General features: G+C 41.6%; 1 protein-coding gene across 1 annotated transcript; it reads left to right on the top strand.

The window, feature by feature from the left end:
- Nucleotides 1–2,134: 2,134 nt before the first annotated feature.
- On the top strand, nt 2,135–16,578 carry si:ch211-221n20.8 (neurogenic locus notch homolog protein 1). Its single transcript, XM_027177096.2, has 22 exons — nt 2,135–2,276; nt 3,488–3,596; nt 3,763–3,823; nt 3,921–4,031; nt 4,363–4,488; nt 5,101–5,241; nt 5,371–5,496; nt 6,430–6,552; nt 9,219–9,341; nt 9,463–9,585; nt 10,026–10,148; nt 10,528–10,650; nt 11,073–11,198; nt 11,291–11,416; nt 11,504–11,596; nt 11,681–11,776; nt 12,113–12,208; nt 12,444–12,539; nt 12,613–12,714; nt 12,827–12,932; nt 13,737–13,853; nt 13,944–16,578. Exons 1-22 carry the CDS (start codon nt 2,164–2,166, stop codon nt 14,020–14,022), a joined length of 2,439 nt encoding a protein of 812 aa, XP_027032897.2. The 5' UTR covers nt 2,135–2,163; the 3' UTR covers nt 14,023–16,578.
- Nucleotides 16,579–17,034: the final 456 nt, after the last annotated feature.

The raw sequence follows: 17,034 nt of genomic DNA, 5'->3' as shown, positions 1-17,034 counted from the left end.
GTTTGAAGATAGCCAGTGACTCAGGTGTCCGGACCCCTAGGGGGAGTTCATTCCACCAGCTCGGTGCCAGAACAGAAAAGAGTCTTGTAGTATATTTACCTCTTACCCTGAGAGATGGTGGGACCAGTCGAGCATTGCTGGTAGAACTGAGGGTGCGAGGTGCAGTGCGAGGAGTGATGAGGGCTTTGAGGTAACAGGGGGCAGGTCCGTTTTTGGTTTTGTAGGCAAGCATCAGTGTTTTGAATCTGATGCGTGCAGCTACTGAAAGCCAGTGGAGGGACCACAGCATCGGGGTGGTGTGTGAGAACTTAGGCAGGTTAAAAACAAGTTGTGCAGCTGCATTTTGGATCATTTGTGGAGGACGAATTGCGTCCATAGGTAAACCTGCCAGCAGTGCGCTGCAGTAGTCCAGTCTTGAAATGACAAGAGATTGAACAAGTACCTAAGCAGCCTGTGTGGACAAAAATGGCCGAATCCTTCTAATGTTGTAGAGAAGGAACCGACATGAGCGAGTCACATTAGCAACATGAGAGGAAAAGGACAGTTGATTGTCCATGGTTACACCCAAGGTTACAAGCTTTTTCCTCTCAGGTACTGTCGGTTCCTATTGTCTCTGTAACTATAATAAACTAGATTGACTCTGGTCTCCAGTTGTCCTTTTACTTGTTACTTCCATTCAGTTTCCAACAACCACTGAAAAAAATGGATAATTGAAATGAAACTCAGAGTCACTCCGTTTCATGTTTTGTATGGAGGAAGTGGAGTTTGGATAATTAGAGCTCTGAATTATTTCACCATTTACTGCTTTAATATTATAATCCTCATATCTACAGAAAAGGATTCTGTTATGTTCAGTGCTTGATGACTTGTCAACATGATAGAACTGCTTTCAACCTTAAGAGGAACCAGACTTCACTGCATACTGTGATTATATCCATACCAGACCATAATCATAACAGTATTGGGGGGGAAAAATCATTTAAATAAGGAAGTGAACACTAACACCAAAGGCTAAATTAGTTAGTACAGGTGAGTTTAAAAGTTTTATCTTTTGTAAACACATTAAGTATTAAATGTGTTTCTATTATCTGTTAATAATCAATTCAATTAGTAAATTATCTTTAAAATTACACAGATGCAGGTGAAGAGCTTCATTTAATCTCTCTCTCTCTCTCTCTCTCTCTCTCTCTCTCTATCTCACACACACTCTCTCTCATACACACACTCTCTCTCACACACACACTCTCTCTCATACACACACTCTCTCTCACACACACTCTCTCTCTCTCTCTCTCACACACACATACACACACACACACTCTCTCTCTCTCTCTCTCTCTCTCTCTCTCTCTCTCACACACACACACACACACACACACACACACACACACACACACACACACACACACACACACACACACACACACACACTCGCAGGTTCAGTCTCCCAGAATGTGTTACAGGTTCGACCAATCACTGATCACCATTGTTTGTCCCGCCCTTGCATAACTTCACATTATGAATTTATTCAGATATTTTCTATTCTGCTCAACTCTATGCGATTCGATTTTTATTGTACTTCAAGTACAAAATTTTTACTTTCCCTTAATATGTAATTTCATCTACCAATGATTATGATGGAAATATTTGATTTATTTATTTCAAATATGCAAATTAGTCCACAACGTCATCAGTTGAATTCTAGCAACTGTGTGCGCGTGCTTTAGCCTCCCCCCCCCCCCGTTTATTCATCCATTTATTTTCCTCTGTATTTAGTAGTATTTTGTTCATTTACAAAAAAAAAGCGTGCTTCATTTTTTATATATATATTTTTATTTTTTTCCCCCTTTAAGAATAGAGTTAGCATCACTGGTCCTTGGAGTGTGAAAACTCTTCCCTACATATACCACATAATATAATATAATATAATATAATATAATATAATATAATATATATTTAGTTAAATTTTTTTAAGTTTATTTCTTAAACTTAATATATATATATATTTTTTTAGCTTTTCTTCTCAGATTTAAATGCATTTAAATGTATTTTTGTGTGTGTGTGTTTCTTCAGTCTTTTGATCAGTGATTCTAAGAACAATCCTCATGTTTATTCACACCGAAAACGCTGCAGTTCCTCGAAGGGTTTTGTCTCTGAAGCTCAATGGGAAGTAAAGCAGCTCCCATGTGGGAAGTTGAACATTCCAGTACAGGATGTGGACTCAGTCCGCGTCCTCCTTCTCACTCCAGCAGCCAGGAAAGTCGCCTTATTTCCAGGTGTGTAAATCTTCTTCTGGCGTCTTTGTATTGATTCACAGCTTTGATTAAATATTCGTCTTGTTAGAGGGGAAACTTCTTTTCCTTATTTGTGTTCTCAAGGTTTGAAACAAAGATTATTTGTGTACAAAGTGTCAGTGGGATGTAAAGTCAAAGGCTGCAGTGATTTCGGGTCGGTTTTATAGAAGAATTAAAGGTACAATAGTCGATTGAGAGATATATATATATATATATATATATATATATATATATATATATATATATATATATATATATATATATATATATAACACCGCAGATTAAACCTTGGCTAAGAAAACGCGTTTGAAAAACCGGTTTGTTTGTTTGTTTGTTTGTTTGTTTGTTTGTTTGTTTGTTTTTTGGATGCGATTCCAAACCATCCAATCCAATCATTTTACACACACTCTAAAATCCACTGTAGATCCTTGGGGGCGGAGTTTCGTGAACACAGGCGTTCATTGGTTGTAATAATTAAAAATAAATAAATCAATAAGTAGATCAAATGTTATTGTTTTTATAGAGTTATATCATAGGCTGTCGTTCATAAAAAAGCACGGAGCTCAGAACTGGATATTTGAGATGCTCTTAGAGGCTTTGGCAATTCTATATACTGTAGTTTAAAAATTATGTTTGTTATGTATAATTAAATACACATATACTACTAGATGTGTAACAAAGTAAAGTGTACATCGTGTGTTAAAAGTGAATAATAAAAAGTTAATTATAAAAAATAAAAATTAAACGTTGAATCCATTAAATTCTCATTTTTGGGGGGTAAAATACAATGCAGTTTTAATGAATCCAGGAATCTAGCTGTAAACTAGTTAATTAAAAAGAATGCATATGTGCCTTTTCTCCATTACTTAGCTACAGTAATACAAGTTATACATCTTATAAAGAGTAATGTGTGTGTGTGTGTGTGTGTGTGTGTGTGTGTGTGTGTGTGTGTGTGTGTGTGTGTGTGAGAGAGAGAGAGAGAGAGAGAGAGAGAGAGAGAGAGAGAGAGCAACATATTTCCTTTGTACTATTGACTTTGAGGTTGTTAACAGAAAAGTAAGCTAATAACAGGCTCCTTTGAGCATCATGACTGGGCTTGACCTCCAGACCTGGAACAGGATTAGCACAGTGTGAAATGTGTTTTATGTTACAAAGGTCAATTTGTTTGACATGTTTTAAATATCTGCCCCTAGGATGGAAATTCCAACTGTGATTTTATTGCTAGCAGTCCAGTGCACTCTTAGCAGCGAACAGGGGGACAAAGAGGTCCTCGAACCTACGGCTACACAGGCCAAGTACCAGGTCAGTTATTAAAAAAAGGCTTATTTCTGTTTGTTTAAAAAGCTTCAGCTGTGGTTTGATGCTTGTGCCTAATTTAATTTATCAGAATTCGATAATCAAGAGGTGATGCATGCAAAGCAGTCAATGTATGTAGATCCATTCAAGATATGCCTTTAATCGTAAACAGAATCAGACTGAGAGCACCAGACTTCTGGACAACAACATCAGTCAGAACATTTCTACCACAGGTGATCACTCAGATGTCTAGACGCACATGATTTCATTGTTTGTTCATGCATTAATTTATGCATTTATTTAATAATGGACCAAACCTCACTTACTCAGACCTGACCTCCAGCCCAGCTACCAGCCTTGTTAATCATCTAGGGCCTTTTGAGGGTCTCAGCATCTCCTGTGCTGTGGGATTCACTCAGAAAGGGGCTGCAGAGTGTCAGGGTAAGACATACACATGACATACACACCTTTTACACAATAACAGCTCTTTTTCTTTTGCTAAACCTTTAAAAGTTACTTTTGGTCTTAAATTGTTTACTTTGATCAACATCTGTGACTATTAACTAAGATCTGAGAATAACAAGTTTATTTCAGTGGGTTTATTGATGCTAGCTGACTGTTATTAGCAGATGGAGACCGTTAATAGTCGTTTACTATTAGCTACTATCTATTGTGGTTCATGCGACACTGCCTTAATGGACAAGCCCATGTTACGTGTAAGTATGAAGATTTCTTATTCAATGTATTTTCTCTTTATTTTCTTTTATGAAAGATATAAATGAGTGTGAGCATGGAGATGAAGGACCATGTGGCTACCACAGCAATTGTACTAACACCCCAGGCTCCTTTGTGTGTAGCTGTTTTCATGGTTATCTGATGAGTTCTGCTGGTTGTCAGGGTGAGAATTTACAAAATTACTGTTTTTTTCTGGAATGGTGTCACTGAGTGTTACTGTTTTCATTAGAAAGCAGAACATTTCACTGTTTTAATAAGTTTCTTCTTCTGGTCAGGTTTGATTGAATTAAAGGACATTATCACACAGTGGCTGAAACATTATACGCTAATTGTTCGTGTTATGCTTAGCATGTACTTGTTGTTCTTATGGAAAGACTTAAAATTTTAATGAATTCAGAATTCTTGCACTGATTCTTATGTGGGCACTGCCACTGCTGCCACTGTTGGGCCCTTGAGCAAGGCCCTTAACTCTCACTGCTCCATTGGTGCTGTATCATGGCTGACCCTGTGCTCTGCCCACAACCTCCAAAGTTAGGATATATGAAGAAAGAATTTCACTGTGCTTTAATGTATATGTGACACAATAAATTCTTCTATTTTATTTATAAGTTGCTCAAAAGCTGCCAGTTACATAATTGCACTTGAATATATATCGTACTACAAGATTAGTACGAAACACTACAAGATTAGTTTAATTAGTTTTATTATTACTATAGAATCATTAATATCCACAAATGTCAGTACGTTGTTTAATAGTGTCGTGTGTTTGTTGTAGATGTAGATGAGTGTGCGTTAGCTGCAGTAACCGGTCTACAGGCGTGTGGACGAAGAGCGGTGTGTAAGAACAGCCCTGGTTCCTTCCATTGTCACTGTCCTACCGGATTTGTCCTTGGACTTGATGGACACAACTGTGTTGGTGAGTTCGTCACTGTTTAAAAATTGAACTTGGTGCCACAATATTTCTATGCATAGAATTATTAGCTTGTATTTGTTAAAAAGTCTTATACATAGAAATCCATCCATGCATATCCTTATTTTCCTAAAGATGTTGATGAGTGTGCTTTTGAAGAGAACTGCAGAAGGGAGCTCGGGAATGTCTGCGTGAACACAGATGGAAGCTACAAATGTGTGTGTCAGCCTGGCTTTAAAGAAGACCAGGCAGCCTGCATAGGTTTGTGTGTGTGTGTGTGTGTGTGTGTGTGTGTGTGTGTGTGTGTGTGTGTGTGTGTGTTTGTATGTGTGTTTGTGTGTGTGTGTGTGCGTGTGTATGTGTATATGTTTGTGTGTGTGTGTATTTTTTTAACCATTTAAATGTGGAGAAAATAGATGGTATCACTTTTTTTTTGTCCCTTAACAATTACGCTCTGTTCATGCCATTACAACACTACTCAGGAAGGGCTTGAAAAACAAACAAACAAACAAACAAACAAACAAATAAATAAATAAATAACAATAATAATTCGTTAAAAAAACATCTTCCATTTTTGAAGCTGAAGCTTTTGATCTAATTTCCATAAGATTACAGAGTCACATGGTTGCATTTCAGAAGATGTGTTATTACTTTAATAATAAAAAAAGAAAAAAGAAAACGTATTGCAATTATTATAATTAGGTCTCATTGATCAGTCTTTTATTACATACTGATTAAATCATTGACACTGACCACATTATACAGGTTGTTTTTTTAAACCAAAAATACACCAGCTATTATAGTTGAGCAAACTAGCAATAAATAATGATCGCAAATAAGTAAGCAAATATTTGTGTGTTCATTTAAGACGCATGTATTTGTATTTTAATAATTTCCATACTCAATATTTATGTATAAATCTTTACCTAAAACTAAAGTCTTTTGTTCAATAAAACTGGTGAAGATCTAAAATGAATAAAAGCGCAACAGAGTTAGTAGAATTCACATAATGTAGCTACAGTTGGAAAGAGGCGTGTCTCATTTAAATGAGATGTAAATCAGATTTAAATGAGATGAGAGTAAATTCGTTCTTTTTTTTTCTTGGCTTCTTTTCTTGGATTGGGTGCAGATTTGTTCATTTTTGTGACTTTCTCGCATGACGGTCGTTTTACTTTCAACACTTTTTCTTTCTAGATGTAGATGAGTGTGTTGAGCAGGAAGGTGTGTGTACTAATCAAGGGGAATGTGAGAACACGTTTGGAAGCTATAAGTGTGTGTGTTCAAAAGGATACCGCGGCAACGGGACCCACTGCACAGGTAAACTGTACTGTATATCACACTCTTTATAAATTCTATCCATCCATCCATCCATTTTCTACCGCTTATCCGGGGCCAGGTCGCTGGGGCAGCAGGGATGCCCAGACTTCCCTCTCCCCAGACACTTCCTCCAGCTCTTCCGGGGGAATACCGAGGCGTTCCCAGGCCAGCCGAGAGACATAGTCCCTCCAGCGTGTCCTAGGTCTTCCCCGGGGCCTCCTCCCGGTTGGACATGCCCGGAACACCTCCCCAGGGAGGTGTCCAGGAGGCATCCGAAACAGAGGCCCGAGCCACCTCAGCTGACCCCTCTCAATGTGGAGGAGCAGCGGCTCTAATCCGAGCTCCTCCCGAGTGACTGAGCTCCTCACCCTATCTCTAAGGGAGCGCCCAGCCACCCTGTGGAGGAAACTCATTTCGGCCGCCTGTATCCGGGATCTTGTCCTTTCAGTCATGACCCAAAGCTCATGACCATAGGTGAGGGTAGGAACATAGATTGACTGGTAAATAGAGAGCTTCGCCTTACGGCTCAGCTCTCTCTTCACCACAACAGATCGGTATATCGACCGCATCACTGCAGAAGATACACCGATCCGCCTGTCGATCTCCTGTGCCATCCTTCCCTCACTCGTGAACAGGACCCCAAGATACTTAAACTCCTCCACTTGAGGCAGGAGCTCTCCACCAACCTGAAGGGGGCAAGCCACCCTTTTCCGGCTGAGAACCATGGCCTCGGACTTGGAGGTGCTGATTCTCATCCCCGCCGCTTCACACTCAGCTGCAAACCGTCCCAGTGCATGCTGAAGGTCCTGATTTGAAGAAGCCAACAGGACAACATCATCTGCAAAAAGCAGAGACGAAATCTTGTGGTCCCCAAACCGGACTCCCTCCGGCCCCCGACTGCGCCTAGAAATCCTGTCCATATAAATAATGAACAGGACCGGTGACAAAGGGCAGCCCTGTCGGAGTCCAACAACTGCTGGCAATGCGAACCAAACTCCTGCTCCGGTCATATAGTGACCGGACAGCCCTTAGCAGAGGGCCACGGACCCCATACTCCCAGAGCACCCCCCACAGGTCACCACGAAGGACACAGTCGAATGCCTTCTCCAGATCCACAAAACACATGTGGACTGGTTGGGCAAACTCCCATGAACCCTCCAGCAACCTGGTGAGGGTATAGAGATGGTCCAGTGTTCCACGACCAGGGCGAAATCCGCATTGTTCCTCCTGAATCCGAGGTTCGACGAATTCTCCTCTCCAGTACCCTGGCATAGACTTTTCCGGGGAGGTTGAGGAGTGTGATCCCCCAGTAGTTGGAACACACCCTCTGGTCCCCCTTCTTAAACAGAGGGACCACCACCCCAGTCTGCCAGTCTAGAGGCACTGTCCCCAACCGCCACGAGATGTTGCGGAGTTGTGTCAACCAAGACAGCCCCACAACATCCAGAGACTTAAGGTACTCAGGGCGGATCTCATCCACCCCCGGTGCCTTGCCACCAAGGAGCTTCTCAACTACCTCAGTGACCTCAGCTTGGGGGATCGACGAGTCCACAACCGAGCCCTCTGCCTCTGCTTCCTCACTGGAAGACATGTTGGTGGTTTTGAGGAGATCCTCGAAGTACTTCTTCCACCGTCCGAGAATGTCACCAGTCGAAGTCAGCAGATTCCCACTCCCACTGTAAACAGTGTGCGCAGGGCACTGCTTCCCCCTCCTGAGACGCCGGACGGTTTGCCAGAATTTCTTCGAGGCCAACCAATAATCCTTCTCCATGGCCTCACCGAACTCCTCCCAGGCACGAGTTTTTGCCTCTGCAACCACCCGGGCTGAAGCTCGCTTGGCCCTCCGGTACCTTTCAGTTGCCTCCGGAGTCCCCCGAGCCAACCAGGCTCGATAGGACTCCTTCTTCAGCTTGACGGCATCCCTTACTTCCGAGGTCCACCACCGGGTTCGGGGATTGCCGCCACGACAGGCACCGGAGACCTTACGGCCACAGCTCCGTGCAGCTGCGTCGACAATGGAGGTGGAGAACATGGTCCACTCAGACTCAATGTCTCCAGCCTCCCTCAGGATCTGGTTGAAGCTCTGCCGGAGGTGAGAGTTGAAGATCTCTCTGACAGGAGACTCTGCCAAACGTTCCCAGCGGACCCTCACAGTACGTAATTCTAATCATTTCTATTCATATTGTTTAATATGAATATTTTATATATATAAGGTTTTTTGTTGTTTTTTTGCGAATGAAAGTTGCTAGTGGTTAGCACGTTCGCCTCACACCTCCAGGGTTGGGGGTTCGATTCCCGCGTCCACCTTGAGTTTGCATGTTCTCCCCGTGCCTCGGGGGTTTCCTCCATTTAGTCCGGTTTCCTCCCCTGGTCCAAAGACATGCATGGTAGGTTGATTGGCATCTCTGGAAAATTGTCCGTAGTGTGTGAGTGTGTGTGTGTGAGTGAATGAGAGTGTGTGTGTGTGTGTGTGTGTGTGTCCTGCGATGGATTGGCACTCTGTCCAGGGTGTATCCTGCCTTGATGGCCGATGACGCCTGAGATAGGCACAGGCTCCCCGTGACCCGAGGTAGTTCGGATAAGCGGTAGAGAATGAATGAATGAATGAATGAAAGTTGCTAATTTGAACATGTCAGTGTCTTTTGCATGATGCGCTTTCTTTGTAGACGTGAATGAGTGCGTCTCAGGGCTTCATAACTGCAATGTGAACGCTCGCTGTGGAAATGTGATGGGCTCATACTTCTGCCAGTGCCATCAGGGCTACATCGGTGATGGTCACTCCTGCTACGGTTAGTCTCTGTCCTGGGTTTCGCTCTCTATAATCCACTTACTGTTGCTGATCCAATGAATAAAAAATGTGAGCTCTGTGACTATTAAAAAAAAAAAGAAGGTTTGTTGCTATGGTTACAGATATAAACGAGTGTGATATAAGCGACGGCCTTTGCGAGCATAACTGTGCCAACTTACCAGGAGGGTACAGCTGCCAATGCAATGTAGGATACACACTGGCAGATGATCTACACAACTGTACAGGTATAAACACACACAACTATGAAAAAGTCTGGCTTATCAGACATATGTAAGGGAGAGCGGGGCATGGCCTAACTTAATGTACCTAATGTACTAAAAGACTTCATTTAGCAGTTTCCACATACACGGGTATGTCCAAAATTCCTGACTTTACTGGTTGCCATGGCAAGGCTAAAAAATTTTTTAAAATTGCACCAAAATTCAAACAATATAGCAAGGGAAGATCAAGTAAAATTTCACATAAAGATTAATTTTTCAGCTTTGTGTTTCTTCTTCATTTAAAACAAGGCGAATGGAAAATCATTTTCATTTCATGAAAACAAAAAGTGTTAGCTTGTGCCCTGGTCTCATGAAGTGGCCTTATTTATTTTGTAATTATTACAAATCCTATGAACTATTTTTCATGTCTCTACGAGCATCCGTTTCGTTGTGTCTCTCTGCAGACGTAGATGAGTGTAGCAGTGGCAACGTGACGTGTGAGCAACTTTGCACCAACACACTGGGCTCTTTCCTCTGCTCCTGTCATGCGGGATATCAGCTACACATTGACAGACAAAGCTGTGTTGGTTAGTGAATGCTGAAATTTTATTTATTAAAAGATGTGGGTTGTGCTTGAGACTTTTAGGGGAATGTTACATTCATGAGGATTGTGTGTGTGTGTGTGTGTGTGTGTGTGTGTGTGTGTGTGTGTGTGTGTGTGTGTGTGTGTGTGTGTGTGTGTGTGTGTGTGTGTGTGTGCGTGCCTGGTTTTGAGGCATAAAACCTTACAATGATAAGAAAAAAGTTAAAAGTTATTTTGATTATTAATGGTAAATAATAGAATTAGGGCTTATGTGTAGTAATATAATGGAGAGGCTTGAACAATTAATTGTGTGTGTGTGTGTGTGTGTGTGTGTGTGTGTGTGTGACTAAACGTGCACACACCTCTGCCTCTGTGTGATTCAGACATCGACGAATGCAAGCTGCAGAACGGGGGCTGTTCTCATATCTGCAGTAACACTCCAGGGGGACACGTGTGCCACTGTCCTGCTCAACTTCTGCTGGACCACCTCAGCTTCACCTGCGTCAGTATGTGTGTGTGTGTGTGTGTGTGTGTGTGTGTGTATGTGTGTGGAGTGATATACATATGTGACATTAGGCACAAATAAACAAATAATTCAGTTCAGCCAGAGGCGACAACGTAGAGGAAAATCTCCCTGTGACGATATGAGGAATAAATGTTGAACCAGGAAATCGATTGGAAAAGGAACCTCATCCTCATCTGTGTGACACAGTGATAGTCTTACGAACCCTTTACAGTTCTTTACATCTAAGTGGTTTATTTTCACTAGTGTCAAATCAATGGGAATCAGTTTGTTTAAATTCCTTTACATGTTATGGTTTTCCTCTTAAACTTAACTTGCTCTGGTTATTGGTGAAAATAGTGAGAATATGGTGAATGTCCGCATGTGTTTGTGTCTCTGAATGTGCTTGTATTCTCATTCTGGTAGACATCACTTCATGCGCCTTGAGGAATGGCGGCTGCGATCAGTTATGTTCTCTGGGAGCCGAGGAACGTGTTAAGTGTAGCTGCAGAGAAGGTTGGGAGCTGGATACTGACCGAAGAACATGTCTTGGTAGCAACCAACACAACACAATACACAATACTCACTGAATCTCTTTTTCATCCTGTCCTTCAATCTGACACACCCTTTCTCTCCTTCTGTAGACATCGATGAGTGCATGCTCTTTAATGGGGGTTGTGAACAAGTGTGCATGAATCAACTGGGTGGTTTTAACTGTACCTGTAAGCCTGGGTTCGAACCTCGTACAGATGAACCTACCAAATGCCAACGTGAGTCTTCTTTAACGTCTAGTTCTCAGTTTTTAAGAAAAGCTGAGCAAGTGTCAAGGCTTGATTCTCTTTGTCGTCTTCTCTTAGCGGTGTGTGAACCTTCATGCCAGAATTACGGTGTGTGTGTCGCACCTAACACCTGTGACTGCCCTGCTGGATACCCAGGCCCTGGTTGCTCAGGTATTGAGTTTTATGTGTTAAAAATTGTGTTTTGTGTAAAATGACTCCTCTTAAATGTATGTGTGTTGTCTTTTAATTAAACAGCCATGTGCGCTCCACCCTGTGCTCATGGTGGGATCTGTATGCGCTGGAACACTTGTCTGTGTCGTCCTGGCTGGACTGGAGAGGGTTGCCATACAGGTAGCACACACACACATACACACACACACACACACACACACACACAATGAGCCTTTATCCATTTTTAAAATCTTTTTTTTGTTCATTTGTTTGTTCATTTGTTTTCTAAAGCTATGTGTAAGAACACATCACACACACACACACACGCACACACACAATGAGCCTTTATCCATTTTTAATATCTTTTTTTTGTTCATTTGTTTGTTCATTTGTTTTCTAAAGCTATGTGTAAGAACACATCACACACACACACACACACACACACACACACACACACACACACACTTAAGTCATTTCTAAAATTTAAGTGTATTCCTTATTTGTTTGTTTCTAAAGCTGAGTGTGAGCTGCCATGTGGGAACGGTGGTCGGTGTGTAGCTCCTAACATCTGCCAGTGTCCATCTGATTATTCTGGCCCTCAGTGTCTCACTCGTGAGTATATGAGTTTGTTTTTGTGGCCAAACTCGTTCCCATCATGCTGTCCTAAAGGCAGGAGGTCCGCTATTATTTCCGGCTGATTAAAATAAAATAAAATGCTTAATTATTCACACTACCTGCAGTACAGCTTCATGTCTGATTTTTGTTTCACTTCTGCACCACGTTCATCATGAGGAATTTCATTCGGAGTGTGTTATTTCTGTTGCTCTAAATCTGAATGTGTGTTTAGCGGTGTGTACTCCTCCTTGTCTGAACGGTGGGAGGTGTGTGGATGTCAACACCTGTAGCTGTACAGGGGCCTGGCAGGGAGCTCGCTGTCAGATAGGTATACACACACATCATCATCATCATCATCATCATCATCATCTACTGTATGTACCTTTTCCATATTTTCTCAGAACCAGTGCTTTGTGTAAAGCCCTGTAACAATGGTGGAGAGTGTGTGGGACTCAACAGGTGTCGATGCTCCTCTGGCTACACAGGAGATCTCTGTGAAACAGGTCTGTATTTTACATATGCCATGCTGAGGCACCAGGTTGTACAAAGATTGTTACCCTGCTTGGTAAACCACGTCATCTTCTTCATGTCTCATCGTACTGTGCATGCCTTTAGCCGTGACGCTGCCCTGCGTGCCGCCCTGCCAGCATGGTGGCACCTGCAGCCCTCAAAACACATGCACCTGCCCAACAGGGACCAGCGGCCTGCGGTGTGAGAAGTTGTAAGTACCGCTGGCTCTATTGTTCTCTTGAATATATTAATCATTGCCAGCTGTGAGCTGAAATTTTCAGGTCTCTCCATACATGTTCTAGGACATTTAAGTCTAGGACTTCAGCACAGTCTGATGTGTAAACTGTGTTCCTTTTCTTAAAGGAACTCTTTAGATTTGGCTTCACTCATCCTTCCATTGATTCTGACCCGTCTCTGTGACCCCGATAGCGTGATGCAGCCACCATCCTGCTTTTAAGCTTCTGTCTAGTCACTCTACCATGCCTGCCTGACTCAGTATTTCTGATGGTTGGTTGGTTGGTTGTCCTTCTGCCATCTTTTCAGAGGACTTCTGAGGCTCTCTGTGCCTCACTCTCTCCAATGTGTTCTCGGCCACCTTGACCATAACCTGGGCTCTTCTGTTCTTTACTGTTCATTGAGTTGGCTGGAAGCTCATCTCTTGGAAACGTCTTGGTGGTTTGAAACTTCTATTTCAGATAGAAAGTTCATTTACAGGTGTATAGTGAATTCCTTGGACTTCGTGGCTTGGTTTTTGACATGCTAGGGCTAGGGCATTAGAGAGTTTAAACCCAAAAATCATTAATGCAGCCCTGTCAGATTTTAAGTGGGTGTATCAGCCTGCTTGTGTGTAACAGCACATCGGTCTTCTAACACCAAAGATGGGGAATCATTAAATGTGTTGCTAAACCTTATATGTTTCGTTTTGTTGTTTATAGACATTAGATTTCAGTCCACCCATTTAATACCTGAACCAGCGTTCACTCTGACTCGGTATCTCTCTTTCTTTTTTCCTCAGGACTTGTCCAGTGGTGACCACGGTAGTCAGCATGGCTCGAGCAGTACGGAAAGGATTTAAAGAAAGCTACGTAGATCGCTGTGGACCTCTCGGGGTTTTGCTCTGCACCAAATACAGGTACACTCGTATCTGTCTCACATGTATATATGTAAAAATATACAAGCAAAAATGCACAAAGCTTTAAAGGCTGTGTTTCTGATTTTACAGGATAAATCAAGCACGCGTGTATCTGCAGGCATACCGAGTGGGATACAAGATCCAGTGTCCGAATGAAACTGGAATATGATCCATACAATCCAAATTACACATATTTGAAGTGCTGTATTACATTCCTACACTTTTAATATGTCTCAAAACATTTTAGTAAATTATATAACTTTAGTACATGTTTGGACTATGGATTACTTCTTGGATGAACTTTTAAACAGGTATTTGATATGTTTTGTGTATGAAGATGTTAGACGTAGACAAACTTAATTATAAGGAGTCGGATTGGTTGGAAAGCTTTCGGTCTTGTATTGCATTAAATTAAAGCTGCGGCAATGCCTTCGGTATAAAGTAATCGTCATGTGTACCCTACATAGTGCACTTCATATAGTGCATGATATTTTAATATTCAGCCACAGAGGAAAATATGGAAGAAAAACAGAACCCCGGGAACTCTGACTACCAGCAATCATCTCAAGGACATACATCTCCAGCATGAAAGTGTATCTGCTATGTGTTGTGTTTTATTCCTTCTAACTGCGAGGGCTGGTGTCTAACACGGATATCACCAGATATCTTCATTACACATCGCTCCTATTCATCGTGTCTGTTTACCTATGTATGTGTAGATTTTGTAGCTAATTTGTGTAGCATGTGACTGTGGTCAAACTTGAGCTTTTGGCTATATGGAATCCAGATAAATCAGAGCAACTGCTGTAGACACACTAGTGGACTGGACTGTTGGCTCAGACAGAGCTGGAGTATGTGTATCCTGCCATTCTTTCTTGCCCTGCCATATATCATGGCTCACGGCTCACCTACTGCACTCTGCTCACAGACCTGCATCTAACAATTCCAGTGACTGAGCTGTATCCAGCTCAAACTGACATGGACCTGCATGGACTCCTTGGAGTCTGAGAAGGACCGCAAGCTGAGCGCTACTGCTCACAGACACTTGTGTCTAATTCAAACTCTAGTGCCAGCACAGACTCCAATCAGTTTCTCAGGATGCAACCTAATCAGCCCAACGTTTGGGCCGGGTAGGAGTCATGAGCCCAAAAAGCTTCAAAGAAATATTTCAAGGTTCTCGCATCGGATGGATGTCTTGAGATCAGACTCTTCCATACAGGGGATGAACTGGCAGCTGAGACGCATTGCTCGGCTCAAAAGAGTTGATTAAAGCCTTGCTTTTGACAGACTTAAAGAATAGAAAACTCTCAGCTGGTCAGGTTTTGACTGGCACAGTCCAAGCTAACAGAAGCATGCAAAACAAACTAAGTCTATCCTGGATCCTTGGGTTGTTCTTTGGGTCTGCTGCCAAAGAAGCCTTAGATTTGAGAATTCAGGCTTTGGATTGATTTCAAAGGCAACAAAACTAAGTAGAACCAATAGCTTGCCAAGGGATGGATCAATGTTCATTGCCTTGTTTGAACCACAGCATATGTTCAAGTTCAATGTCCAAGGTTTCCTTAATGTTATGTGACCAGGGGGAGTGAGGCTTGCGTTCAGATGTGGTGCAGCAGATCTGGAAACAATTCAGTCAGGCACAGGTGAATCTCTTTGTCAACACAGATTTGACTTATTGTCTCTTTTGTGTAGACACACAGGACTCTGGGAAGTATAAATTGTATTCCCGTCCAACTAAAGGAACTAAGATCCTTCTTCGATTCTGCTCATGCTACAAAAAAAATCAGAAATTGAACCAGAGTTGTTAGACACCACCCCATGCAGTTAGTAGGGGTAAAAATCTGGTTACCCGGTGTTCAGAACAAAATATTCATATTTTCTGCTGGTATCGTTTATTATTATTTTGTGTAAAAGACATGATGTGAGGTGATGTATGCCTTTTGTTGTTATTGTCGTTGTCTTTCTTTAAAAAAAATCCAGTTAGAAACACTGACTGAAAAACTTTCTTTATCACCTTTTGCTCTTTATTATATTATTCTGTTATTATGCAGTATTATTGATCATTCAAAAAAAAACGACAATTTCATCCAGGACATTCAACCAAACCATAAAAAAAACAAGAAAACCGGAAGAAAAAAGGTATTTCTTGTAGTTTATTGTATACATGGTACATTATAATGGTCTTGTATTGCCAGTGTTCACACAGCACAAACACTTCCAAATGTTATCTTTTAAACACAAACCTCTTTGTTACACCGTGATATAAATTTTTTTTATTTATTTATTTTTTATTAGATGTAGTGTGTTGGTTTAGAATATTTGTACCCTAAAACTACAAGACCATATTAATTTGAATTTTAATGACATCTATCTTTGAATCTAATCAGGTTCATCTTAAATTGACGCTCTTAATGGTAAAGAAAATTAATATGCAAAAAAAAAAAGTGCATGATTTGAATTATGTAGGTATTTAACATTTCTATAAATAGAATAAGTGCAAAAAAAAAAAAAGGATTGCCCAGGATTGTCAAAGACAATTATATAACTAACATAGTCGGCTATCTGAGATGAATAAGGTATGATATTATTGTTTTTTTTGTTTTTTGTTTTTTTACCTATACTGTGTCAATAAGAAACAGTTTTAGGATATGTTTTAGGTGTGCTGTCTCATGTTTCTGCATTTCTTTGTCTTTTGAGAACCAAGTCTGTAATAAAATAGGTGACATTTCATCCTGAGTCTGCTGTATTTCTTCAGCCCAGGCAGCTCTAATGGTTACCATCTGTTTAATGTTACTGCTACAGATTTGTGTGATTTCAATCAGTGAATTTTTAAGTATCAGTTTTTTTCTTTATTTCTTTGGCGAGCAGCTCGGTAGACAGTGAAGATGTATAAACATGCTGCTTGACGTTTCTGAGAATCTGCTGCTCTCGTTAATCTGCGTTGTTGTTGTTTGGCCAGCGTTGGGATTGTCAGTGTCTTTCACTTCCCTGCGTACAGAAGAAAAGGTGCTCATCATCTCTCTGTGTACATTTTTAGTAATAATAATATTTACGCCCCTACCTCCTCCCACCCCACACCCACGTGCACCCCCTCCCCTATCCCTGCCCCCCAACCCTTACCCCATTCTCCCCTCTCCCACTCCCTTCCTCCCATTCTCTCCCTCTCCCCTCTCCATCCCTATCC

The sequence above is a fragment of the Tachysurus fulvidraco genome, chromosome 9, assembly GCF_022655615.1.
Source record: "Tachysurus fulvidraco isolate hzauxx_2018 chromosome 9, HZAU_PFXX_2.0, whole genome shotgun sequence".
Lineage (NCBI taxonomy): Eukaryota > Metazoa > Chordata > Actinopteri > Siluriformes > Bagridae > Tachysurus > Tachysurus fulvidraco.
Note: the sequence above shows the minus strand (reverse complement) of the source record. Positions and strands in the feature narration are given on the sequence as shown.